General features: G+C 51.8%; 2 protein-coding genes across 8 annotated transcripts in view; one reads left to right on the top strand and one right to left on the bottom strand.

The window, feature by feature from the left end:
• Positions 1–13,219, top strand: part of EDC3 (enhancer of mRNA decapping 3) — a 121,386-nt gene extending 108,167 nt beyond the window's left edge. For all 6 annotated transcript variants that reach the window (XM_059657211.1, XM_059657201.1, XM_059657172.1 and 3 more), the window contains 2 exons: positions 3,694–3,911; positions 10,923–13,219. In XM_059657211.1, coding sequence (XP_059513194.1) covers positions 3,694–3,911; positions 10,923–11,257 — 553 coding nt within the window. In that variant the 3' untranslated portion in view covers positions 11,258–13,219. The remainder of the gene's footprint in view (positions 1–3,693; positions 3,912–10,922) is intronic.
• Positions 13,220–13,556: 337 nt separating this feature from the next.
• On the bottom strand, positions 13,557–27,154 carry CLK3 (CDC like kinase 3). Of its 2 annotated transcripts, XM_059657233.1 has the most exons (13): positions 27,016–27,154; positions 23,317–23,468; positions 22,417–22,633; positions 20,230–20,326; positions 19,887–19,953; positions 18,141–18,257; positions 17,291–17,457; positions 16,041–16,135; positions 15,821–15,950; positions 15,492–15,574; positions 14,987–15,066; positions 14,630–14,720; positions 13,557–14,042 (listed from the first exon to the last, which is right to left on the bottom strand). In XM_059657233.1, the coding sequence occupies exons 2-13, from the start codon at positions 23,466–23,468 to the stop codon at positions 13,866–13,868; spliced, it is 1,473 nt and encodes a 490-aa protein (XP_059513216.1). In that variant the 5' UTR covers positions 27,016–27,154; the 3' UTR covers positions 13,557–13,865. The 2 variants fall into 2 exon arrangements, with proteins under 2 accessions (XP_059513216.1, XP_059513226.1); XM_059657243.1 differs by lacking the exons at positions 18,141–18,257; positions 27,016–27,154.
• Positions 27,155–27,593: the final 439 nt, after the last annotated feature.

Raw genomic sequence — 27,593 nt, forward strand, 5'->3', positions numbered from 1 at the left:
ACTTTCTTTCCTGATACTAGCTGGCTTTGAGAATGATGCTGACTACCAGCGGCTGCCTTCTCAGAACCTTCAGAGATCCAGCCTTTGGCACTTGCCATTCACAGGGGCTGGGGCACAAATCAATCCTGAGTTTCGTGCCTGAGAACTTCCACAACCGCCCTGACAGTTGGGTGAGAGAGCTGGAATTTGTTATCTTTGCACCTATCATTTTGGTTTATGTATCAGGAGCAGTGCTTAATTTTATTTGTGGACATTTACTGATACAATGTACTAGCCTTAGCGGTTTCCGTAGTGTAGTGGTTATCACGTTCGCCTCACAATGTTCCAGCCTTGTGCTAGGACTAGGGATACAGAGAAGGAGAAAACACTGCTTCTGCCCTCTAGTAGCTTAATGGAGCCCCCAAAAAGTACTATGCTGTGGTAGAGGAAAAAGAAGATTCTCCAGCAAGCCACCTTTTTTCCTACTCCAGGAAGAAGCCAATCACTCTTCCTAGAGCAGGGCATCCAAGCTGAGCCCTGCAGAGGAAGGGCCATTTAACAGGGACAGCAGGAAGGGAGAAAAGTTGTCTAGATCTGTGGAGTAGCATGTGCCAAGAGCAGAGAGAATTGAGAGACCATGGAAGGTGAGGGGAGCTGTAAGTCATTAAGTATGGCTGGAAAATAGTGCTTGGTGCAACTGAGCAGTAGGGAGCTGCTGAAGGAATTTTAGTAGGGATGTGACATGAATAGTCTTGGGTTTTACAAAGATGACTTTGGCTGAGTAGATTAAGTGGAGGCAAGACTGGAGACATTGAGACCAGTTAGCAAACTGTAACAGAAAACTGAGCCAGGGGCTAAATGATAGTGGCCTCAACCAGGGAAGTAGAGATCAGAGAAGGGGAGATAGGTGGAGGATTTTTTTTTTATTTTTTTTTACTGATAAAATCAACAGGGCAGGGCCATTGAATGGATGTGGGAGGTGATGGAAAGTGGAGAGTCTGTAGTCACGGAACTTTAAGCTTTCCAACATGGATATCTTGTTGGATGGTGGTAACATTCACTGTGATAGGGAATGTGAGAAGAGCAAGTTTGGAGGAGATGGTGGATCTTGTTTTGGATAGGTTAGGTTTGAGAGGCCTGTGAAATAGCCAAACAGACTATTTAGCAGTCTGGATCGGTGGTTTAAAAGACAGCCTGAGCAAAAGATAGAGATCTGGACGTCATCAGCTCATAAATGGTATAGAATAGAGGAGGTCCTATAAGGAGAGTATAAAGAAAGGATGGGCTTAGGGTGGAATTCTGGGAAACATCAGCACCAAAGGCATAGTTAGGTGAGGAGCCTTCCAAAATGGCTGAAAAGAGAGTTAAGGAAACTAAGAGGATAGTGCTTCAGAACCCAAGAAATAGTGTTTGAAGAATAAAGGAATGGTCAACATTGGTACTGCTGAGATATCTAGCAAAATTAGAGTTGAGAAGTGTCTGCTGGATTTGTGTCCTCAATAAAGAGGACAGTGGCAACCTTGTGGGAGAAAGGTGTCTAAAGTGAACCAATCTGGACGTGAGGTTTCCCCTTCTTGCTGTTCCACTCACCTTGTCCTATAGGTGTGTTTATTCCTCCTTGTCATTGATTTGGGCTTGTTTCTCTATCGTGTTGGATTTCTGGCCTCTCCTGTGCAGCAAAGAGGCAACAGAGACCCTGTTCCTCACCCCCACCTACACACACACACACACACACACACACACACACACACACACCTGTCCCCAAGGAAGGAAATAGTGCAAGCTCCCCTCTGATGGAGTACCAGGCCCTTGGTTCTCGTGACTGCCGCACCTCCCCAAAGTGGCCATTGGGGTAGCTCCTGGAGTAAGTTCTTCCTAGGAACATTTGAGGCCATTAAGTGGCTTCCCAGAAACAGTAGTTATACTCTCTAGCCAGCTTCTTGGAGCTGGCTGTCCTTGTGCCTATCTGAACTCTCAAGGACTGTCTCCTGTCCTTTGCAGCATTTGCTGGTTTTCCTTTGAGAAAGATTACCACTTAGTAAGCATTTTCATGTATGTCAAGGACCATGTATTTTTCGTTGTTGTTATTGTTGTTAATCCTCACCCAAGGATATTTTTCCATTGATTTTTAGAGAGAGTAGAAGGGGGTGGGGGAGAGACAGAGAAACATTGATGTGAGGGAGACACATCAATTGGTTGTCTCCTGCACGTACCCAACCAAGGCCAGGATGGAGCCTACAACTGAGGTACGTGCCCTTGACCAAAATTGAACCTGGGACCCTTCAGTCCATGGGCCGATACTCTATCCACTGAGCCAAACCGGCTAGAGCAACTTTTTCACTGTGCTTTCACAACAGCAGTGAATTGGATACTCATAACTTCACCTCAAAGGTAAGTAGTAGTCTAGAGTTCTAAGATGAGCTAGCTAAGGCTCAGAGAGCTAGAGCCAAAAGACTTGCCCATGTGACCCTGCTCATACATGGAGCCAGGTGTCCAATATAGATAGATCTGTTTCCAGTGCCTGTGCTCTGCTCCCTACTATTGTGTGTGTTGGTACCATGGTCTGCTTTGAGTCCTCTGATGGGGGATGCCTCTGTGAGAGGGAGAGTCCATTTAGGAAAAAGACATAGGTGAGTCATATGCCAGAACTATGCAGTGTCTGTCTGAAGATGCAAATATAGTAGAAGAAATGAATGGTATTCCCCCAAGTTTATTTGGAGGGTAGGGATTTCCTCTTTGGTTTGACAGCACTGTCAACTTCCTCCCTTTGGGAGACCAGTAAGTAACTGTCACTGCTCCACCCCATGCAGGGACCTAAGCCTGTTTCTGTACATTCCCCCTACCTTCCTGCCCTGGGGGCAGACTGTACTGCCTTTGGGTTGGGCACAGCTCCAGGGCTAATCCTCCAACCTTACCTGTGGCTTCTCTGAGACCTGAGAGGAAACTGAAAGTGATGTCATCAGGAAGTGGGTGTCCAAGTCAATTGCCAGCCTAGGAGGCTGGAAAGCCCCTAGCTTGCTGCCTCCTCTATGACCAGTACTATGACAGTGCCAACATCTAGGAGCACTTTTTGTGTGTTGGGCTCTGTTCTCAGAACTGATCCACACAGCATCCTATGAAGTTGGTCCTATTAGTATCTACAAAGTTGCCCTTATTAATGCTTACTGGAAGCTCAGTAGAGAGAACGTGGACTGGTAACCGATTTAGAACTATCCGTCTGGTGCTTACTGTGAGTTTCTTAGAAGCAGAGCCAGAGTAATTCTGGAAAAGGTGAGCCTTGAGCTGGATCTCAAAGAAGAGGTGGGCTTTCTGGGCAGGGAACACAGTTTGAGCAGAATCAAGAAAGAGCTTTACGAGTGCAGGAGAGAATGATGAGACCAGACTTACTGCAGTGGGGCAGGCATGTTGGGGAAGAAAAGTAAAGAAGGCTGCTGAGGTTAAGCAGATTTTGGACCTAATAGGTTCACACTGTGAGAACAGTAAATGTTCTTGGTAAGAAAACAGTGTTCTATGGAACAAGATCTGGATGAACTACCTAGTGAGAAGATCCAGCAGATGAAGTGACTGACACTGGGGTATGGAACATGCTGTAGACCTCTGCAACCTGGGGCATCAGGAACTCTGAGAGGAACAGGTGCCAAGGTACTTGCTTGGTTTAGGGTGCAAGGGATTGCCAGGTCTGCAATTGAGAATGCGTCTTTACTTCTGTTCCAGGTTGAATCCCAAAAATGTTCACCAGAGGCCTACAGTAGCTTTGCTATGTGGGCCGCATGTGAAGGGGGCTCAGGGTATCAGCTGTGGAAGGCACTTAGCCAACCATGATGTCCAGGTGATCCTCTTCCTGCCCAACTTTGTCAAGATGCTCGAGTCCATCACCAATGAGTTGTCTCTCTTCAGCAAGACCCAAGGCCAACAAGTGTCTAGTCTCAAAGGTGAGCACTTGAACAAGGCTGGGCTGAGGCTGCCTCCCTCCTCAGTAGTTTGATGGTCTGGTTGTACTGCCCAGTGGCGACAGGTGGAAAAACACCATGTGTATAGGCTGCTCTGCCTGTTGTAAGGAGTCATAGTACAAATGGGAACTACTTTGGTGTTGACTTGCCTACTTCCCATCCCTTCACCCTCCTTGTCCCAAACTCAGATAGAGAGCTGTTGACCCATTTATTCATTTCAAAAATATTAATGGAGCAGGCACTGTTCCTGACAGTAGGGATAAGGCAATAGTTCTTGTTTTTAACATTTTTTGTAGTATTTTGGAAACAAATAAAGCAGAGAAGAGAGTGTTGGGTAAGGAGTAACAGACGTAGATATTTCCACGTCAGGTCGACAAGAGCCTATGGATGGATCACTGTAGGGGTTTGAACTTTTACTGGGGTGAGATAGAAAGTCACTGGAGGAATAAATAGAAGAAAGGTATAATCCAGCTCAGGGTCCACATCAAAATTAACTAAATCACAGAACAACCGTCATTCAGAATCACCTAAAATCTGGCTGAATGGAGGTCCTACAACCAGGGAATTAAAGAAAGTACATTGAGATTGGTAGGAGGAGTGGAGGCATGGAATAGTGTAGTGTCCAACACCCACGTGTGGCATGTTTTTAACCAGGAGGGATATGTTGGCCACAGAGGCCCTCCCATGTGGAGCAAGGGGTCCCAGCCCCACACCAGACCACTCCGCCCAGGATACCAGTACTGGGAAGAGAAGTCTCTATAACTTCAGGCTGTAAAAACCAGCAAGAATTGTGGCTGAGTGACACGGAGGCTGCTGGAATCCCAGGCAGTTCCTCTTAAAGGGCTGGTGCACAAACTTAGACTCATTCCCTCTTGAGTTCCAGTGCTGGGGCAGCAGCTTAAAAGAATCCAGGGACATACGGGGAGGAACTAAATTGTGTGGCAGCTTTCTTCCAGACAGAAGTGCTGGCAGAGGCCATTGTTCCTTTGCTGAGACCTACCTCCCCACCACAGTGCCAAAGGCATCACCATATCTGAGTCTCCATCAACCTGGCCCATACTGTTCATCCCACCCATTCCCTGCGACCCTGCCTCACCCAAACTGTTTGCAGTGGCTTTTCCATATGAACGGGTTGTCCTGGCTCAGGCTTCAGACTTTTCTAAAATTAAATAAGCAGCAGCTGCCCTCAGTGTGCCCCATACCTCTCAATCATTGGCTCCAGGCCTGGCACTAGCAGCAGCCTGCCTTGCTTCACAGCTGGGCCTCGCCTGCGCACTTCCTAGCACAATACAAAATACCAGCCATCTGTAGATCTCTCTGTAGCTCCTGCTGGGTGGCCCAAGGTAGAGGCTGACTTTGCACTTCTCTGGAGGCCCTAGAGTCAGTGCACCTGGTGGACAGCTTCAGACCATATCAGATTACAACTCTACACATCCACAAGAGACATACTCAAGGAGCAGACTCAGTGAGCACCAAAGCCCCACTGAAGCAAGTCCTACTCCATAGGGGTGTTTCCTGCACAGCAGCTCTCCCACCGTAGTTGCAGCTGGTCCTCATGGCCGATTGGCCTGGAGGTCATTTCCTCCCAGTGACGCCAATAGCAATCAAGGCTCAACTACAACAAGACTGTGCACACAGCCACTCAGGGGCACACCTAGAGTGCCCAGCTCAGGTGACTGGGGAGGCTGAGCCACTGGGCTCTACAGGATACCTACTACACAAGGCCACACTACCAATTCCAGGAAACATAGCCGCTCTAAATACATAGAAACAAACATATAGAAGCTGCCAAAATTCGGAGAAAAACATGTTACAAATGAAAGAAGTGGAAGCAAACAAACTACTAGATACAGAGTTCAAAACCATGGTTATAAGGTTACTCAAGGATCCTAAGAGATCTTCAGGGGACTCAAAGAGCTTCGGGGAACTTGGTGAGACATTCAAGGATCTTAATGAGAATGTCAAAGACAAAAAAAGTCCAGTCAGAAATCAAGAATAATTTACAGGGCTTCATCAGTAGATGATTTTGAGAATCAAATCAATGATTTGGAATATGAGGAAGCATAAACAATCAGAAGAGCAAAAAGAAAAAAGAATCCTAAAATATGAAGATAGTGTAAGGAGCCTCTGGGACAACTTCAAGCGTCCCAACATTTGAATTATGGGGGTGCCAGAGAAAAAGAGAGCAAGATATTGAAAACCTATTTGAAGAAATAATGACAGAAAACTTCCCCTACCTGGAGGAAGAAATAGACTTACATATCCAGGAAGCTCAGAGAGTTCCAAACAAGAGGAACCCAAAGGGGCCCACACCGAGACACATCTAATCTAATAAAAGACAAACATGCAAATTGACCTTATCTTCGCTATGCCTTAAGCCACACCCACCAGCCAATCAAAGCGACTATATGCAAATTAACCCAACCAAGATGGCAGCCGGCAGCCACGAAGCTGGAGCAAGCAGGAGGCTTGGATTGCCCCTGGCGATGGAGGAAGCTAAGCTTCCTGCCCACCCTGGCTGGCTCTGAGCTCCACTCAAGGCTACAAAGTTTCAATTATAGAAGGCAAATAGATCTCAGAATAAAAAAAAAAAAATGGAGAGGCTGGGAGCTTTTGTCGCCAGGGGGCTTGGCCAGCCTGAAAACAGCCATCAGCCCCTCACCCAGGCTGGCCAAACCTCCATGGGGTGAGGGTCCCCACTGGGGGTGGGGCTTGACTAGCCTACAAACAGCCATTAGCCCCTCACCCAGGCTGGCCAGGCACCCCAGTGGGACCCCCACCGTGATCCGGGACACCCTTCAGGGCAAACCAGCTGGCCCCCACCCAAGCACCAGGCCTCTATCCTATATAATAAAAGGATAATATGCAAATTGACCCTAACAGGAGAATGACTGGGAATGACTGGTCACTATGACACACACTGACCACCAGGGGGCAGACGCTCAATGCAGGAGCTGCCCCCTGGTGGTTAGTGCATTCCCACAGGGGGAGCGCTGCTCAGCCACAAGCCCGGCTGATGGCTGCCAGCACAACGGTGGTGGGAGCCTCTCCCGCCTCCTCAGCAGGACTAAGGATGTCCGACTGCAGCTTAGGCCTGCTCCCTGCTGGCAAGTGGACATCCCCCAAGGGCTCCCGGGCTGCCAGAGGGATGTCTGATTGCCAGCTTAGGCCCAATCCCCCGGGGAGCTGACCCAGCACTGACTGCCTAGGGCAGTGGTCGGCAAACTACGGCCCCTTGAGTGTGGCTCTTCCACAAAATACCACATGCGGGCGCACATGTACAGTGCGATTGAAACTTCATGGCCACACTCAAGGGGCCAAAGAGCCGCATGTGGCTCAAAAGCCGCAGTTTGCCGGCCACTGGCCTAGGGAGCTGTGGATCAGGCCCAGAGAGAGGCCTCCAGAGAAAGAGGCAGGGTCTGACCCGTAGCCTCTGTGGCAGCTATTGATCAGAACTTGCCTCTCTTTCTCTCCCAGCCCGGCCAACAGCCCCGCCTCCATTTCTCTCCAGGCCTCCACCAGGGCTGCTGATTAGCCTGGCCTTTCTGATCAGGCCCCATTGATAGGCCCAGAGATGCTGATTGGCATAGAAACTGACCAATCAGAACCAAATCTGGGTCAACTGTGAGGAGCCAATGGCTGCCTAGGAGGTGGAGCTTTTGACACTGACTGGCATAGAAACTCACCAATCAGAAACAAATCTGGGTCAACTGTGAGGAGCCAATGGCTACCTAGGAGGCAGAGCTTTTGATGCTGACTGGCATAAAAACTGACCAATCAGAACCAAATTGGCAGGCAGAGGAGGGCAGTAGGGGGCGAGGTCAGGCCTGCAGGGGAGGGCAGTTAGGGGTGAGATCAGGCCGGCAGGGGAGGGCAGTTGGGGGCAACCAGGCTGGCAAGGGAGGGCAGTTGGGGGTGAGATCAGGATGGCAGGGGAGGGCACTTGGGGGCGAGGTCAGGCCGGCAGGAGAGGGCAGTTGGGGGCAACCAGCCTGGCAGGGGAGGTCAGTTGGGGGTGAGATCAGGCCGGCAGGGGAGGGCACGTGGGGGCGAGGTCAGGCCGGCAGGAGAGGGCAGTTGGGGGAAACCAGGCTGGCAAGGGAGGGCAGTTGGGGGTGAGATCAGGACAGCAGGGGAGGGCAGTTGGGGGCAACCAGCCTGGCAGGGGAGGTCAGTTGGGGGTGAGATCAGGCCGGCAGGGGAGAACAGTTGGGGGGGCAATCAGGCAGGCAGGCAGGCAGGTGAGTGGTTAGGAGCCAGTGGTCCCAGTTTGTGAGAGGGATGTCCAACTGCCGGTTTAGGCCTGATCCCACATATCGGGCCTAAACCAGCGGTTGGACTTCCCCCGAGAGGTCCCCGATTGGAGTAGGTGCAGGCTGGGCTGAGGGAACCCCACCCCCTCCGTGCATGAATTTCGTGCACTGGGCCTCTAGTCATAATTACAATGCCAAGGGTTAAAGACAAAGAATCTTAAAAGCAGCAAGAGAAAAGCAGTCACTTACCTACAAGGGCGCACCCATACGACTGTCAGCTGATTTTTCAACAGAAACTTTGCAGACCAGAAGGGAGTGGCAAGAAATACTCAAAGTAATGAATAGCAAGGACCTACAACCAAGATTACCCAGCAAAGCTTTCATTTAGAATTGAGGGTCAGATAAAGATAAAGATAAAGAGCTTCACAGACAAGAAAAAGCTAAAGGAGTTCATCACCACCAAACCAGCATTACATGAAATGTTAAAGGGTCTTGAAGAAGAAGAAAAAAAAAGGATTAAAAACAAACAATAAAATGGCAACAAACATATATCAGTAATTGAATCTAAAACTCAGAACAAATGAACAAGGAGTCCAGTGAACAAAATAAACTAGTGAATAAAATGGAACCAGAGGCATGAAAACATGGAACACACTGATGAATCTCTAAGGGGAGAGGGGAGGAAGAGATTAACCAAAGAATTCATATTGGACACACGATAAATACGGTGGTGAGGGCCTGGGGTGGGACTGGATCATGTTGGAGGCGGACAATGGGGAGGGAAAGGGGAACATCTGTAATACTCTCAACAATGAAGAGTTTTGTTTTTTTTAAATGAGTGACTCCAAGGTCTTCAGCCTAAGTAACTGGAAGGATGGAGGTGCCATCACTGAAATAGGAAGACTTGAGGGATGAGGTTTTTGGGGGAAGAGCAGAAGCTCAGAGGTGCCGCTAGATAAACAGGTGGAAATTTATATATGTAAATAAGAGTCTGGAGTTTAGTGAAGGGATCAGCTCTGGAGTTATAAGTGTGTATGTGGTATTTAAAGCCATTATGAGTCTGGATAAGGTATCTCCTAGGAAGGGAGAGTAGATAGAGAAGTTGTTAGACTATTTTCTTTGTTTACAAGTCAAGGAGTCAGAGACCAGAGAAGGAGTGATCAGTGAAGGAGAAGGGAAACTAAGAGAATCTGGTACCTGAAATACAAGTGAACAGAGGTGAGTATATTCTAGGTTGTCTAAAGAATGAGAATTGACCACTGGATTTAGCAGTGTGGAAGAGCAGTTTCAAGTGGAGCAGCGGGGGGTAAAATCTTGTCAGAGTGAGTTTAAGTGGGAAAAGTGGAGAGAACAAATGTGGCCCACAGAAAGGGCTTTGCCAGGGGTCAGATGGCGAGTTGGGGCCAGAGCTTGAGCCAGTTTCTTAACTTTCAGGCCTATGGGCACTCAGACCTATGGTGCCCTGTCCTAAGTAAGGAAGCCAAAGGTCTCTTTGTAAAAAGTCATTACTTTAGGCTGAGAGCTGGGAAGGGGGCTTGGTATGAGTTCCCCTTCTTATAATCTGTAACATGCCCATTCCAGGCAGTTCTTTCTCTGGTTGCCCTAACGCAGTGGTTCTCAACCTTCCTAATGCCGCGACCTTTTAATACAGTTCCTCATGTTGTGGTGACCCCCGACCATAAAATTATTTTCGTTGCTACTGCATAACTGTAATTTCGCTACTGTTATAAATCATAATGTAAATATCTGATATGCAGGATGTATTTTCATTGTTCGAAACCCACAGGTTGAGAACCGCTGTCCCAATTGTGCAAGCCTGAGGATGCCAACCCTTGAGTTTGGTCTGATTTCTGCTATTCGCAGTTTAACCTCTTACTTTGGTCAAGAGTTACATGCTTACTAAAACATCTGTTCTTACTAGTATACTGTCCCAGAGGCCTGGTTATAGCAGAGAAGCCTTTGTAAATGCCTGGGAGAAGTGATAGGTTCCCTCCCCATTCTTAAGTTGGGCTGCAAGGAAGACCCATTTCCATGAGACTAGTGAAGAGACCAGCTAGATCAGGTGGCTCTAGCAGGGTGAGTAGGCTAGCCCAGAGTAGAGTAAGTGAGCATGCGCTTGCCTGCTCATTTCTGGGCCAGTCAGCAAATGGCAGTCAGGGCCTCCCTGTGAGTGCTGACTTGGCAGTAGACCCCACCTTCCTAGAGCTCATAATATTCCCAGGAAGTTAGTCAGATTATGCTGTGAGAAGGTCTGCACACCCAGCAGGACTGTGCTTCAGCCTGTGAGTTCCATGAGGAGAGTGGTCCATCTTGCTGACATGCTGTTGGTCTCTAGCATCCATCCCACCAAGCCTTGGAACTTCCCGGACCTCAGGCCTGGCCCAGCCTTAGAAGGTTGGCCTATGGAGAGGCATTGAAGTAGTGTCTGAACAAGACACTTGAAGGGCCACCTGGATTCTACTCCCAACCTAGGTTCTCTGCTTAGAGCAGTGGTTCTCAACCTTCTGGCCCTTTAAATACAGTTCCTCATGTTGTGACCCAACCATAAAATTATTTTCGTTGCTACCTCATATCTGTAATGTTGCTACTGTTATGAATCGTAATGTAAATATCTGATATGCAGGATGGTCTTAGGCGACCCCTGTGAAAGGGTCATTCGACTGCCAAAGGGGTCGCGACCCACAGGTTGAAAACCGCTGGCTTAGAGGGATTTTCAGATGATATTTTTTTCCACCTGCAGATCTGCCCACTAGTCCCGTGGACCTGGTGATCAACTGTCTGGATTGTCCTGAGAATGCCTTCTTGCGGGATCAGCCCTGGTACAAGGCAGCTGTGGCTTGGGCCAACCAGAATCGGGCACCAGTACTCAGCATAGATCCTCCAGTGCATGAAGTCGAACAGGGCATTGATGCCAAGTGGTCACTGGCTCTGGGCCTGCCTCTCCCACTAGGAGAGCATGCGGGACGCGTCTATTTGTGCGACATTGGCATTCCCCAGCAGGTATTCCAGGAGGTGGGGATCAACTACCACTCACCCTTTGGCTGCAAGTTTGTAATCCCACTACACTCTGCCTAGAGGGACTCTGGACAGGCTGGACCCAGTAGTCCCCTGCTGCTCCTGACATTGAACTAGACAACGAATGCCTTAAGAGGATGTGAAGCTTCATGGACCTTATTGTTAAAATTTTCTCTTTTGGGTTTGTTTCTTCTGTGAGAGGACAGATCATATATATTTTTTCTTTTGAGAACATGTATTTAAAGCTGACCTGTCACCTGCCCTTCGCCAGGAAAGGCTTTCCCACTGGGTGTGTGAGTCAGGTGGCAGGCTGAGTGTGCAATGGCTCCAGGCATTTCTACACTCGGTCCCCTGCATGGCCAGGTCGGGCTTTGTTTACAGACCATAGGCAGCTTACAAACTGTGTTTCAGGTTTACAGCCACTGGGCCTGGGAGAACGTCTTGCAGGGTTGGGTAGGTCCTGTTTGGGGGCCTGTACTTCCTCTGTTTCAGAGCTGGTGGCTTTGTCTCCTCTCTGATCGTGTACAGCTGACTGCACTGCAGCTATCCACTAAAGGACAGAGTTACACTCCCCATTCGTTTTGAGGGCTGTGAGGCCTCCCCTAAACCCCACCACAAGTAGATTTGAGGGCTTTTTACCCTTTCTCCTTAGCTGATTAAGTTTTATGCTGGGATTTTCCCCCAAGGGTCCTTCCTCCTTTCTAAACCACTCTGAGAGGCAAGGAAAAGGGTGGCATCATCGCAGGTAATATAAGGTTATGTTACTGTAGAACCACAATGCCCATCTTGCCAGCAGTGCTCCCTAACCCCGTACCCTCCCTAGCTGTGGGGGGAGTGGAGGGTGAGCATCTGCTTAGTCTGAGGCAAGGCCCCTGGTGCTGAGCCAGTAGAGGCTCCCTGGTGCTTCTGTCCTAGCTCATTTGCCAGCATATACAGAGCCCTGTCCCCCACCCCCACCCCCGTAGCTATCATCCAAGAGCAGGGCACATGTCCCTCCCTTGTTGGAACCCTTTTTGGTTGTCCAGTCTGAATAGGCTTGGGACCAGAGCCTTATCTCAGAGATGCCAAAATGAGGCCAGTTCTGAGTAAGCTACCTGATGGGGCTCAGCCATAGAAACACACTGTTGCTCAGATCCTAAGGCACTAAGCCCCTACCAAGCATATCAAACTCACAACTGGCTTAAATGCGGCATGAGGCCCTAAGGCCTGCCGGCCTTGAGTTTGACGTTTGCCCTACCTTCGCAGGCCTAGGCCCTGGGGGCTGATAGGAGCCATGCCCTGGAGTTCCTGGCAGCAGTCCTTGCAAAAGACTTGTGCTTTAATGCCTTTCTCAGGGCTTCAGACTGCCTTATGTTTTGTGCCTACCCAGTCTGATTAAAGGGGTGAGTGGGAAAGCTCACCAAGGATCATGGACACAGGTAGGCAGGCACTGGTTTCAGGCTGCTTATCACTTTCCTATAGGAGCATAGCCAGGAACAAATAAGGCAGGGCAGAGAGGGCTGGTCCCTCTTCCTCCCATCCTTCCACAAATGTTCAATTGTTTCCAGCAGTGGGAGGACAGATTGTCAGCCCCGTACTGTGCATCTTCCCTTGGCCTCTGCTCACTCTCAGGACCAAGCAGCTCCCAAGATTGGACCCTCATTTTAGTCACAGGGCCACAATCTGTGCTGGGTTACAGGCATTTTAGTAAGCAATCACTAAGCAGTTCTGGCTGCCTATTACTGTGGTTAGGTCCCTTGACTGGGTACAGTGGGAAATGAGCTAGGACAGCCCTGGCCCAAAAGAGCTTGCTCTGGTAAACTGCTGTGGCCTAGGGGGAATGGCCTTGAGGGGCCACTGGGAATTTATGCTCAAGCCTTTTTTCTCCCCCGGTGGCACTGTGCCCTCAGCTGCGCATTTCCCAGTCAGAGGCATCCTGTCCACAGTGCCGTCCCCAAGGGGCCCCAATCAGGTAGTCAAGATTCATTCAAGTAGTTCTTGGGGGACCAAAAACCAGCACTAAAATAAAGCTGAATGACACAGTCCTGTGCTCTGGTAAGTTCTGCTCTGTGGGCTGCAGGGAGATGCTGCACCGAAGCCCTAGGAGCCCGCTTTGTCCCATGCTTGACAGCCTGCATACGCCCTAGTTTGGGGCACATACAGCCAGCAAAACTAGATGCCCCCTGGCGAATTACAGCAGGTCTCTCCCCTTAAAGTCCTTTACATAAAGGCCGGTGGGAAACAGGTGCAAGGCAGGGCCTATGTGCAGCAGGCTAAAGGCTAAAATAGCCCTTCTGGCCCCAAAGGAACACCCCAGCTTCTGGTCTTTTCACTGGTTGGTCCTGTGCCTGGCCCAGTTCATACTTAGCTCTCCACAAGCTGAACTGCTAAGAAAGACTTTATTAATAAGATGGGGAAGGGAGAAGGCAAGGAGCCTGGAGACGACGCACTGGTACCAGGGGTTACAAACAGTAAGAAACACTTTATTATAACTTTACAACATATAAATAGCTTGGGTCAAATCTGTGCTTTCTGGCAGCTGGGCATGTCTCCGCCCTTGCAGGCACCTGCCTTCCTTCACATTGCACTGTTCATTGGGTGGCTCTGGCCCTGGGGCCCGGTGGTTAGAAGTTGGAGAAAGAGGGCCAGGCAGCCCAGTTCCATCTCCTCATGTAGTGGCCTGTGCCTGTCATCTGCTGGGGTTGCGGCTGGTGTGGAAGGACCGCTCCTCAGGGGTCAGGCCAGCAAAGAAGGGGTGCAGCAGGGCCTCCGCCAGTGTGATGCGCTGGGCAGGGTCAAACTCTAACATCCTCCTCATCAGGTCAAACAGCTGCACGTGCTCCAGGGAGTCTTGGAGCATGTAACTCTGCTCAGGGACACAAGGTATCTCAGTGTGATGGCAGGGGCGTGGCAAGCCTTGCTGCATGAGTTGAGGCACTGATGCCTCCTGGAGGACTGACTGCCCTCTTGGACAGTGAGTGGCTCCATTCTTTTATGCCTGTTAAAACATTTTGCTCTGAACTTGTCAGGCTGTTTTGCTGGTTTGGTGCCTCTGCCCACACATGCAAAGTCCTGACAGGTAGGTAGAAATCACCTGTCAATGCACCAAATGCAGTTGACAGAGGCTTCCTGGCCATGTCTAGTCTTCCCTCCCCCTCAAGTCAGTCCTGCCTAGTTCTTCCCAAAATTGAGAGAAGAGGGGGGCTGGAAGTAGCACAGTCTCGGATACTTGGCTCTTCTGGTGTTCCCCAATTATATTCCCAGCCACCCTGTTGGGAAGGGGTAGGCTAAGAACCCCTCTGGAGCAATTTGAAAGAAGCCCCATTGCCAGCACCCAGCAGCCTCTCATTGTGCCAGGCAAAGGGGCAGCCTTTAGCTGCCTGGCCTGTCTCTCTGCTATATGTGTGCCCAGTGCCTTGGAATGAGTTGAGCTGGGGGAAGCCAGAAACTGACCTTCAGTGGTTTGCAGTTCTCCTTCACATACCGGCCATCAGAGCTGTTCTCATCCCAAACCAGGCCCCCTTTGTAAAAATATTTCTGCTTCCTGAAAGGGAAGGAACGGAGGGAATCGTTTGTGGGTGTGGGTGTGGGTGTGGGTGGAGAGATAGCAGGAGCCTGGGGAATGGCAGCAAAGCCAGGCAGGGAGTCCTGGTCTGACCCAGCAGGGCAGCAGGTTTGTCAGGTCACTCGGAGGAGCATACAGGGAAAGCTATGAGCCTGGGTGAGCCACAGCATCTTCTGCAAAGACTGTGCAGTAGCTTTTTGACCCACAAGCAAGATGGGAAAGATCTATGGGCCAGGGGTCCTTACCTGGTACGGTGGATCATGTGTGATGGGATGGGCCCTAGGATCTTCTCCATCATCACCAAATGCTCTCGGTTTTCGTGGGTCTATGGAAGGTCGGGGATAGAGCAAGCAGGGTTCAGTACAAGCCTCAGCCCCACAGGGAGGACAAGAGACAAAAAAGTGCCTTCCCAGTTTCTGTGGCCTTGCAGCAGCCTGCTACCATTTGCCAAGGATAAGGCTATGTTTCTCGCTCTCTCCCAAGAACGCAAACTGCCCCAGCCCATCTCCACACCCTCACTTATGCTGCGCCTCATGCCTCAAATATTCACTCTTTGAGCCCCTACCCTTCATCCTTGATGGCTGAGCTTAAGACTCCCTGAGTGCTTCAGCTATCCCGACCTCTTCCTTTCTCTGAGCATCTATGACTCTCAATCCTGGTGGGTCTCGGATGGTCTTCCCACACCAGGCCCCTGTGGCCTGCTGAAGTATGAGCACCCAGGGTCGCAGGGCAGTGTGGGAGGGGCCTTACCTGGAAAAGGGTGAAGCCCCGGTAGTACTCGAAGAGAATGCAGCCAATGCTCCAGACGTCACAGGGCTGTGCCCAGCCCAGCTCTGAAAGCCAAAATGGAGACGCTATGAGGCTCTGTGCTCTCACCCTAGAGGTCACAAGGCAGCTGCCACACTGGTTGACAGGACTCTTGCCCAAACCCCAGTACAGGTCCCTTTCTCTGCCAGGCCAAGTTGACAACCATAGTGGCTGCTTGCCAGTGGGCGGCAGGCAGGCACACCGTTGCCTCTGTTCATTCCCTCCCCGCAAGAGCCCACTTTATCTGGGTTGGGGGCTGCATAGCCACTCACCAAGGATCACCTCAGGTGGGCGGTAATGACGAGTGGCCACAATGGTGGTGTGATGCTCATGGTCAAAGGTAGCACTGCCGAAGTCAGCAACTCGGATGCTGGTGTTCTTCACTGACTTCTCCTCACAGCTCTGAGAGGCAAGGAAGGAGAGCCAGATCAGTACTCTGTCCCAAGGGGAACCTCGCTCTGCAGTGGGGCCTCCCCCTCTCCCCATCAATACCTTGTGCTCATTGTAGAGCGTTTCAAACTCAGAATTCACAAACAGGATGTTCTCTGGCTTCAAGTCTGTGTGGGTCAGCTGGTTCTCATGTAGAACTGGAGAGGCAGGAGAGAGGGGGAAGCGGGCTCTGAGAACCTGGGCTTCTCTGGCTCCTGCCAGCTCTAGGCCAGATCCATCCTCCAAAGCCAGTCTGCCAGAGACCCTCACACCATTACCTCAGCAGTGGGCTGAGGGAACAGACACAGCTCTGCCTCTACACTGGCTTCCCTCTCAAAGATTCTCTGTGCTTGGGGTCTTGGAGGGTTCAAATGCTTGAGAAGATGGGGGCGGGAGGGCTTTCAATTCAAAACACCACCTTCCACCTCTCCCTGCAGGGACCAGTCCTCCTCAGCCTGGTCTCTCACCAAAGCTACCGCATCAGCCTTGGGGTGGTTCCCTCTCCCCAGCACTAGCTACATCCTTTGCGGGGGCTGCTGAGTGAAAATGCAGGTCCCTTTATTAATAAATTAGGTGTCAAGCTGGTGGCAACAGAGTATTAAACCAAATTCAGTAACATCCATGAAGCCAGCCTTGCCTCTTCTCATCCCTAGCCCTAAGCTGGGAATCTTCCTTTTTCCACCAAACCCTATCCCAGCACTTTCAGACTCCAGCTCCCATCTGGCACTCAAGACCCTCAGAGCAGTGTGGCCCATCTCTCCCCAACATGGGCCCTTTTTCACAAGAGAGTGTCACCATGTGCTAGATCCAAGCCACCACTGAACTACTTGCCTTGCTTGGAGTGCTCTTCACCATCCCCTCCATCTACACAGTCCCGGTTCTAGGTCTATCTACCTCCTGTCCTGCTCCAACCACCACAAATTCTGCAATGCTGGTTGCGGTCAACCAAGTAGGCAGATGGGAAGTAGTAGTGTCCATGTGGGCAGGAGCTGTGGGTGGATCTCCCAGGTCACCTGGACCTTTTCATCCTTTGCAGGAAGGTGGGAACAGGATTGGTAGCTAGGAAAATTCTAGAGCAGCTCTTTCTTTCCTCCTGAGTGTTTGTGGGCAGTGGCTCAAAAGGTCCCTAGAGGACCTCTCCACCTACAGATTCATACCTAAATGCCTTTCAGTCAAAGGGGCCCTGATATGTCCCAGGCTCAGCAGAATGGTTAGCAGTGTGCCCGAGTGAATGGGGAAGAGGCAAGACCACCAGGTGACTTTCCTGCCAGGCATGTAGCCACCTCATGCTCCATTTGAGTGTAGATACTTACATCTAAGGGCGTGGCAGAGCTGGTAGGCCATGTGCCGGACATGTGGTAGGGGGTAAGGCTGGAAATTATTCTCCTTCAGGAATTCAAAGGTGTTCTTGCCCAGGAGCTCAAAGGCAATGCACATGTGACCGTGGAAGTTAAACCAGTCAGACATCAAGACGCACAAGCTAGGGGAGAAAGATGGATGGGGCTCAGGCTCTGTGCTGAGGGGGCTGGCTGCCCCACCCCTTCCCTCAGATGAAGCCAGTCCCCACTCCCTCCCAGGCCACAGTGCAGATACACAAAGAGAACCAGTTAACAGCAAGAGTACATCTCCCACCAGCCATCACCCAGATCAGCTCTGAGCAAGGACTAAACTTAATGCTATGATATGAGGGGGGTGGGCTAGGGGGGCATTTTGATTTGAGGTCTCCTGCCTACCTACATAAGATATTGGGCATAATCCCTGCATCTCCAAGAAAGAATGATGCCAGGATACTCCACAGGACTAGCAGTGCCTTTTTCAACTCTCTCAATGGAAATTCCTGAGTCTGTATGCCAAAGGTGGCTCTCCTTTGGGTCTGATTACGTGAGCCCCAGCTTCCAGTTTATATCTTGTCTAATGCTCAGTAAGGCCCACAAATGCAGGGCTGAGAGGCCTGCTTCAGAACTCTGAGCTGGTTGTGGTAAAACCTGGGCTGGAATCCAAAGGCTCCTTCCAGCAAGAATCACTTACCCAGCTCCCCTAGTTCTGAATGCACAGAGAAGTTATGATGCCCACCAAGTGAGAGGATACTATTGCTCAGCCCCAGAAGGGTCCAGGGAATTAGGGTTAGAGAGGATGCTTTCCTCACTCCTTGCTGACACTCACAACTTGTTCTCTTTGTCCTTTTCCTTGATTTTTTTGAGAACATTGATTTCTAGTCGGGCAGCCTCCCGGTACTTGCCCACGTTGCGAATGATCTTCAGGGCAACTTGAGACTTCCCTCTGGCACCGGGGAAGGAAGCAGAGGTTCTCATGAAAAGCTGCCCAGCTCTTCCCCCACCTTCCACACCAACCCAGCAACTCTTGGCAGACACCACCCAGTACTCAAGAGACAGGGCCTATCCTGAGAACAGACAACTGACGCCCAGCCTGTCCCATGCAACATCAGACCTCTACTCTCCTAACAGCACGCTCCTCTAGCACCTTAGGCTTTTATGGTCTCAGCTACCTCCCAGCTCCCCAGGAAAGAGTGGGCAGAGGGGCAGAGGCCTCTCCCACTGACCAACACCAGCCCCAGAGCTCACTCAGTAATAACTCAGCCTGTAGGCGAGTCAGATCCGATCCCTGTCAGGCTGTCTCTTGACCTTCCTAATCACGTCTGCAAAAATGGACAAATGGTTCCCTGGCAAGAGCTAAGGGTGTCCGGAGTAGGGGCCTCTCACTAGGAGGCCAAGGGCTGTTCCCTTTACCACACTCCCTCCACCCTCACCTGCCTGCCTACCAGCCACAGGTCATTGAGTGTCCAGTGAGAATTTTAACAATTCCTGTTCTGCATCCCCCCAGCCCCACCCCTACCCCCAGAGGTGACTTGTAGGATGACCTACTGAGGCTGGAACAGCCAGAATTCAGATGCTGAGTGGGGAACGAGCAATCAACTCTCCTGCAAGGGTGTAGCCTGAGACCTCTGGGAGGCTTACCTTGGTAACTTAGGAAAGGCTCACAGGCCCCAGAGAAGAGGTATCTTATAGAGCAGGGGTGGGGAACCTTTTTTCTGCCAGGGGCCATTTGGATATTTATAACATCACTGGCAGGCCATACAAAATTATCAACTTAAAACATTAGCCTGCTATATTTGGTCGAACATTTAATTAACTTACCCTTAATGCCTTGAGAGGGCCAGACCAAATGATTTCACAGGCTTCATACAGCCCAAGGGTCAGATATTCCCCACCCTGCTTTTCTCTCCCTATCTCATTTTCTCAGATTTTCAAGACAGGAAAGGACCTCATAGGAATGGCCACCAGTCTCTCCTAGAACAGGATCTCCTGATGGCATTCCAACCTTCAACACAGGGAGGCTGCCTGTGGAAGCATTCAGGGTTCAAAGGACCTTTTCCTGAGCTGAATTCTACCTCTTCACAACCCCACTGGCTGATTCCCTTTGAGTCCCTTGAAGGACCCTGAGCCCTGCCCCATAATGACTCCAGAAGTTAATTTTCCCTCTAGCTACTCAGAGTGGCACAGCTCAGAGAGCTTAGCTGCCACCATGTGCCACATCTCTCAGATCTGCCAGTTCTCTCTCTGGTCACAGTATAGTCTACATGACCCTATGCTCACTAATCCCAACCCTAACCTCTTGGGTCCAAGGTGTTTAAACTGGAACTGGGAGGCTTCCTTTCAGTCACCGTCACTATCTTATCTTGGGACTCCATGACCAGCTGGACTGCTGAGACTAACTGTCCCCTCCAAGCACGCCTCTGAATGAGGAAGCACTGCCCCACCACAAGAGCTAAGGAATATGGGCAACCCCTGAGCATGTTTCCTCATCTCTAAAACAGTAGAAGAATCATGTATGGGCAGCACATGGCTCAACTGAGACAGCTAGGATAAGCACTTCGCAGCTACAGCTCACCTGGCATGGTCCAAGCACTCCACCACCTTGCCAAAGGTGCCTTCGCCCAGGTTCCCCACAATCTCATCTAGGAGAGAAAAGAAGCAGGGCGTGAGGGACTGGAGGGCAGAGGGTCGGCAGCTCCTGCAAGTTCACAGCATTCAAATTCTCAAAAACAAAAAAGGTTTCTCTCTCACTGCTACACTCTTAAAAATAGAAGTTGCTAGTGTTTGTGTCATTCAGGCAATTACTGGTGGCCCCACTAAGGCACCACGCGCACTAGAGGCCCCTCCGGGCAGGAGAGGTCTGGTCTAACAAGGGGGTAGAAAGTAGAGAGGTAAAGTTTTACGAAAGGTGGCTGTACATCGCTCTTGGAGCCAATCGCCGATCCGGCACACCAGGTGGCCCTCCTTGTCATCTTCCACACTCCGGCTGCTGCGCTTACTGCTCTGTTGGCTTCTCTGCATGCACCGCCCCCCGAAACGCCATCCGACCAATCGCATGGTAGGCGGTTCCGATTGACAGATTGAGGTGTCAGTCAAAGGCAGAGGTGGAGACGGTGAGGAGCCGGTGGGTTGGTTGGTTGGATTTTCCAGATCCCAGCATTTCATAAGGCACACAGCATATATAACGATAGGGATATTGCAAGGGACACGTCAAGACACAAACTGACTTCAAAAACAGAAAAGTAAAAACAGCTACAGGTATGTAAAGACAACTTGGACGCTCAGAAAGATGACCAGCCTCTGCTGCTGAGGGGCCGGGCCATGCGGAGAGCCACAGCCTTGACACCCTTCTCTACTAAGTGTTCCCCTCCCAGACCCTCCCAGTATGCTTCGGCCAGGGTGGAGACGCAGTGAAAACGGCGCAAGAGTGTGGCTGTCCCAAGCCTTGGTCCATCATCCAGAATGGTCGGAAGCCACGCTGGCTTCAGCTGCAGAATGCCCAGCTTGTCTCTGCCTGCCTCTCTTGCCCACACAGCCCTGCACATACTCGACAGCTGCCACTCAGAGCCAAGCTACTACAGGCCTCCAGACAGCATCCATGGCCAGACTTAACATCATCACCAGATACGGCCTTCATTAGCAACCTTTTCACCACCAACCTCAAACAGGGAAGGAGCCAGGGATTCTCTGGGCTGGTCAACCTCCAGGTCTCCTACCATGATGGCCCACACAGGCCCCAAGCCAGCTCCTGCCATGGCACCCATGCTATTCATAGGCCAGGCACATCCTGAGCCTCATGACAATAGAGGGCACCAAAAGAGCCACAGAGCCACAGATCTGCACTGCCCTCCTGTGGCAGTGTGTGGCAGTGTGCAGAGAGGCCACCAGGCCATAATGGGTGCACACAGTCAACCTGCAACCCATGGCCACTCGAAGTAGTCACCAGAGAGCTCAGCAGAGAAGATGCCTGGCCCCTCCATTGGTTCCGCCACTACTCCTCAGGGGCCTCATGGCTGGCAAAGGGAGGGAGGGAGGGAAGCGGGGGAGGGGGAGAAGACAGCACATAACCTTGGAGACACACAACAGGCTTTCCTTCCCAGAGGTGTGATTACAGTGTGGGCTCCTGGTCTCAGCAGAGATCTATACAACCTTGCACACTAGAAACACCACCAGGCCCTGTTCCTGGCAAGTGGTCTGCAACTGGACAAGGCCTAGAGCTGTAGGCCTTTCTGTCATTTCTTTACATGTCCCATCACACAGGCAGCTCATCCCTTGTCTTGACTGCCTCTCATGCGAAGAGGCTAGGACAGTGATGGCGAACCTTTTGAGCTCAGCGTGTCAACATTTTGAAAAACCCTAACTTAACTCTGGTGCCGTGTCACATAGAAATTTGTTGATATTTGCAACCATAGTAAAACAAAGACTTTTTTTTTAATTGATATTTATTTTATATATTTAAATGCCATTTAACAAAGAAAAATCAACCAAAAAAATGAGTTTGCGTGTCACCTCTGATGTGCGTGTCATAGGTTTGCCATCACTGGGCTAGGCTGAAGGCCTGGCTGGAGGTCAGAAGGGAAGCTCCAGCCTGAGCTGATAAGAAGACCCTCCCCTACCCGTAGGCACTCCAGCCTCCGGGCCTTTGGGGAGGGACGTGGAAGTGAGACTGCAGAAGTTGGTACAATCCACACCAGTCAGAGCACTGAGCTGTGTGGAGGCAATCTCTCAGTGGGAAGGACCAGGCCATACAGCTCCAGACCACACACCAGCAATCCTGTTAGGATCTCTAAGAGGTATCCCTGGCCTCTTGCACCCAAGCAGCCTGAACCTGGGGCAATGTGGAGACAAGACAGGCCAGGAGCCTGCCAGCGCCGCAACCAGAGCCCCTTCAGCTGACACCGCCAATGGGCCAGAAGATAGAGAAGCCAGGCCCTTTGCTCAGCCCTGTACCTAAAGCAGACGACACACACAAACACACGCACGCACACACACCAAATGCACGTGTGCAGGGCTAGCAGTACTCACCCAGACCAGCCAACCTGAGAAAAGGCTACGGACAGATGAGGCCTTAAAGCCCCAGCAAGCACACTCTGGCCACCACTCACCGAGGAGGCACTGCTACAAGACCTGGTGCGGCGTTTGTGGCAATGGTGGGCATGTTTGCGAGTCCGGTACGGCTCTCTATCCCTGGACCGTCGACGATGATGGGAACGTGAAGATCCATAGTAGTCCTCTCCAAAAGATGGGCTCCGCTCTTCACATCGGTATGTGTCGCTATCACGGCGCTCCCGGTACCGCCTCTGGTAGGGTAAGCGGTCATGGCTGCCAACAGGGTGATGGGGACATTGGTCAGATAGGGCCTTTCCTCCCACCAGCCAGGTTCCTGCTATAAGGCAAGAGGTATGTGGTGAGGCCCCTGCAAAAGACTCATAAGGGTAGCCTGTTGGAGCAGAGGCAGTGAGACTGAGGGAAGTGGGGGAGGGGGAGTATATGTATATGAAGTCCAGCCTCCAGAACCTGAGCTACTGGCAGCATCCCTTCAGTGGCACAGGAGGCAGAGCGCTGGGGAGTGATCACAGTGGAGGGCCTCCACGGGTCCCAATGCATCGGAACTCCCTGTGGCCTGCTGAGGCTATAATTTTGGTCTGGGGTTGAGATAGGACTAGCGGCCAACCTCTGGAAAGAACTAAAGTTTCTAATCCCCACTGAGGAAGGCTCAGAGGTTGGCAGGAGAGATGCTGGCCTAGCCTAGAAAATCGAGTGTGTGCCAGGAAAAGAAGTCTCAAGGACAGAGAAAGAAGGGGCAGCAAGAATGGAAGCAAACACTGAGGCCAGGGAATGCAGCTGAAATCAGGGAGGAATCCAAAGAGGACAGGGCAGTGATCTAGGTGCAGCCAAGCAGAGGCAGCAGTCACTTAAAGGAGACCACGGCTGCCACAAGCCTCCACTGTCTCCCAGGCCCAGTGAAGGAAGGAGCCCTTCCTTTTGACCCAGTTCTCTCTCACCTTCTGGACCGAGATCTCCGGGGTGGAGGCTCCCTTCGAGATGGGTATCGCAGTCTCCCTTCGTGCTCCCGACTGTAAGACCTCCTTCTCTTCCATCGGTAGCTCAGGTATGGGTCTGGCTCAGGGGAGCGGTATCGCTTACAGTGATGCATCTAGGCCACAAGAAATGGACAGCCCTGCTAAACATGCAGCCAGCCACCTGGTTGCCTGAGCAGCCTAGGCACTCCTGAAGAAGAGGTTCATTGTTCCATTTGAGGCAGCCCCTCCAGGGGTTTATGAAGTGAAAAAGAACTCTGAGGTCACAGTGGTCAAAGAGCAGACAATAGAACAAACAAATGAACAAACAAAAAGCTGCCTCCCCAGCACAGCATCACTGATTGGCCTGATGGCCTGAGCACTTGGGGAACCAGGTGAGCCAGGACAGGTGCTGAGATGGAACATAGGGCGGGGTTGGTAAGCACCATCCATCACAAGAGACAGGGAGAAAGGGAAGCCTCCTATGCTCAATTCCCTCTTGCCTTACTGTGGGGTCCTACGAAGCACCTGCTCTGTCAAGCCAGAGTCAGATGGCTGTTGGCAGGGTGCCAACACGTAGGAGCCAAGGGTGAAAGTGCTCAAGTTGAACAGCCTGTGGAGGCCCTGAATTGGACCCCACTCAAAGCAGCAAGGACACAAGTTGTATGAGGAGCTACAGGCAGAAACAAGACCAGCTTTTGGAGGAAAAGGTGTACAAGGGTCTCACAAACATTCCCTAGCCCACCTGAGGGTCTGGCCCAGCAGATATGGTGGTCTGGCCAGCCCTTGCTGGTCCATACTCGGGGTCAGCACCAGTAAAGACGCTAAGACAGAGCACCCAAGTGTTTTGCCCAACACCCATTCAGCACCATCCAGACATCTTCAGTGCCATACTGGGCAATGCTTCGCCTCTAGCCAACAGTACTGTCCCTCTTCTAGATCCTCTGCTCTAGAACCTTTCTCCTGCACCCATCTCAGGCTGATGTGCTCAAGGAGGCATACCAAAAGTGCCCACATCACTATCCTTGCTCAGCAAGGAAGGACCAATATCCACTACAGGAAATTGCCAGGCTGTATCAGCCACCAGTGGAGAAAGATAGCTATGTGAGGCCAGCTCCCGATTCCACCCACCCCAAAAACTCTGACACTGCTTGCCTCCATGGGAAGGCTGGGCCAGAGACCATGGCCACCCTGACTCCCAACCCTTCACTTGGACATAGCCAACCTCCAAAGGTGGTCGGTCAGTCTTCGGTTTGCCTGACCAAGCACATTTTGGACAAACTCACTGAGACTGCCCCATCTCATGAGAAGTCTGTCAGGAAAAGAGCAAAATGGAATGCGCAGAGCAGCAAGGCATATCTGACAAACTCCTGGGAGCTTCTCTGTGATTCTAAGAAAGTCTCTGCCCTCAGTCACCCATGAGCAGGTATCTTCCCGTCTACCTGGAAGTCCAGGTCCCAGCAATCCTTGGAGGTAAATACTATGTAAAATTACTCATAGCTCCTCAAGTACTTAGAATGTTGTTCTGTTTTGATGATCAGCTGACTAATGTTTCACTGTCTTCCTGCAATTACCCTGGGTCAGGTGCCCAAGCTATGAAATGAAGGCGGTATCTCACATCTCCCTAAGTGACACAGATGATGCTCCAATGGCAAGGATAGATGCCCTGCCCATCCTTACTGGGCAGACAAAGCACCAGAGCTGGAGGCCATGGTCTAGTCCACATCAAGCCAAAGACTCCCTCCTGGGATCTAGACGATTCTTAAGTCAACACATGTTCATGTTAGAGGAAAGAGCACAGCTTCAGTGTCAGACAGATGTCAATCTGAATCTTGGCACTGCCACTTCTATATGTGTGCCTTCAGGCAAGTTATTCAACTACTGACCTTCAGCTTCCTCTGGCAGCTCGGGTAATCTTACAGGGTTCTGTGCGGATTACATTATGTCATCCCTTTACTAAGATGTCTAGCGTATCTTTTTAGGTCAAATGCCTAACCCAAGTCTGTGCCCACAAGAGGCACCTGAAGGGAGTTCTTCATTAATGTTAAAAAGGTTCCAGGTAGCCCAGCTGGCATGGTTCGGTGGTTGAGCGTCAACCTACCAGGAGGTCAGAGTTCAATTCCCAGGCAGGGCACATAGGGCACATGCCTGGGTTGCAGGCTCAATGGGGGGTGCAGGGGGTGCGTGCAGGAGGCAGCCAATCAGTGATTCTCTCATCATTGATGTTTCTGTCTCTCTCTGCTTCTTCCTTCCTCTCTGAAATTCTATATATATAAAAGATTCCAGGTAACACCAAAGTCTGTGTTAAATACCTTAAGGGCATTTTATAAGTCTCTTCCAAGGGACCATGGGGGGAGAACTCTGGGTAGAAAACCCTACAGTGCTGGCCTCCTGACCAAGCCACTATAGGTCTTGGTTACCATTTACTATGCCTGGAAAATGCAGATAAGATCTCCCAGCCAACTTGGCAAAGGAGATGATAAGCTATAAAGTACTTCACATAAGGCAATCATAGAGGAAATAACCTCTCCTTCAACACATTCTAGGCAGGTAAGTACTAGGTCTATCTAGTGCCCCTCATTATATTCCCAGCCAGGGCTTTAGGGCCCATTTCTCTTCAATTATCTCTCTCTGAAACCCCAGCAAACAGGTTATTTAAAGAAGCTAAGAGCCACAATCATGCTCAAGAAGACTCTGCTCTACACAATGAAGGAAACCAGGCGGAGATGCCAGCTTTTCTCTGAGCACAGACCTAGTCGGCTTCTCATTTGCTCTCCTGGCCAGTGAACTGGGCTGACAAGAGCAGCCAGCCAGGTCAGCGGCTGCCCTCCCGGATCCAGCCACCCCAGCGCCCCACGGTTATTTTTGGCTGACGCTGCTCCACCACTGCAATTTCAAACCCGCCACCTTGCAAGCCGCCACCGAGTGAAACACTCCTTTTCAAGGGCATGGAGGAGGGAAGCTGGAAGGCCGCCAACTCCACCGCGTCAAGGGGCCTGGCTCAGGCAACTCCCACCCCAGCTCCACACCAGTGCGCCCGCACCCGGAACTACAGCACAGACGCCCGGACGGGCGCAGCTCCGGCACTGGTACTGTCAGCTGGGCCTAGCCCCTCCCCCGGGCTGGAGTGGCTCCATCAACACAATAAAACACGCGGGAGCCTGTGGCCCTCGCTCGCGGCCCTTCCTGCCGCCCCGGGTCCCGGAGATCTCAAAGCTTCGTCCCCTGTAACCGCCGCCCACGGCGGCGAGGCAAAGACCGGGGCGGGCGGAGGAACGCCAGCCTGGGTCGGAATCAAACTCCAGGCCGCGAGGGGAGGAGAGTGGGACCCAGCCTCGAGCCGGGGGCAGGGGAGGGACCTGAAAGCCCCTCCAGTTGATCTAGGTAGCAACCGACCCCATTCCGCGGACAGTTGCAGGGCCGAAACGGAATCCCTTCAGGGGCCTCAGCGGCCGCGCAGGCTCGGACTCCAACACCGCGGAAACGAGAGGTCGGGGTCTATGGTGACCGCCCCCCGGGGGAAAAGCGGCGGGTCAGGGGTGAGAGGTCGGGGACCCGGGGCGTCAGGACTCGGGGCCTGCGGTGGCCAAGGAGAAGAAGGGGCAGACCGGCACCAGCTCGGGAACCCAGGGACCTGCATCCGGCGAGCCCATCGTGCTGCGGCGGGTCTGGGACCATACTTACCGTCTCCCAGGCTCCGGCGGCGACTAGGCCCCACTTCCCGCTCCCAGCGCCTCTTCCGCTTCCGGCCCCAGCCTCCGCCCGCGGCGGGCCCGCCCCTCGCGTGACGCAGCTGTCTCCAGCCCCAGCTCGCTAGCCTGGCTGCTCTAGCTCCCGACTCGAAGGCTCTGGAGGACCCGCCTTCTCCGCCCAGGTCCGTGCGGAGTCTGTAGAGACTGGTTCCGAGAAAGCCTAAGGGCATCCCCGGCCCGCCCCCTGCCGTGTCGCAAAGCACGTAGGCTTCCGAGACTTGGTGAGGGAGCTGTCCCAGGCCAGCGGGCGCTGGGAGCCGAAAGGTGGAGCCACGACTTGGACCCAGGGCTCAGCCCGCTCGGCCGCCCCGACGCCGACGGCGCACGCCCAGCTCGCGCGCGGGAAGGCATTGTTACGCCGTCGCCTCCGTGAAGACCCGGCGAGCTCCGAGGCCCGGGAAGGCAGTCGTAACTCCCGCTTACATGAAGGAAGAAACGAGACCACATTCTTTTTGGGGGGTGGGGGCAGTGGCAGCACGCCCAGTGCCCGTAGGCCCGCCGAGCAGTGTT

The sequence above is a fragment of the Myotis daubentonii genome, chromosome 1, assembly GCF_963259705.1.
Source record: "Myotis daubentonii chromosome 1, mMyoDau2.1, whole genome shotgun sequence".
Taxonomy (NCBI): domain Eukaryota; kingdom Metazoa; phylum Chordata; class Mammalia; order Chiroptera; family Vespertilionidae; genus Myotis; species Myotis daubentonii.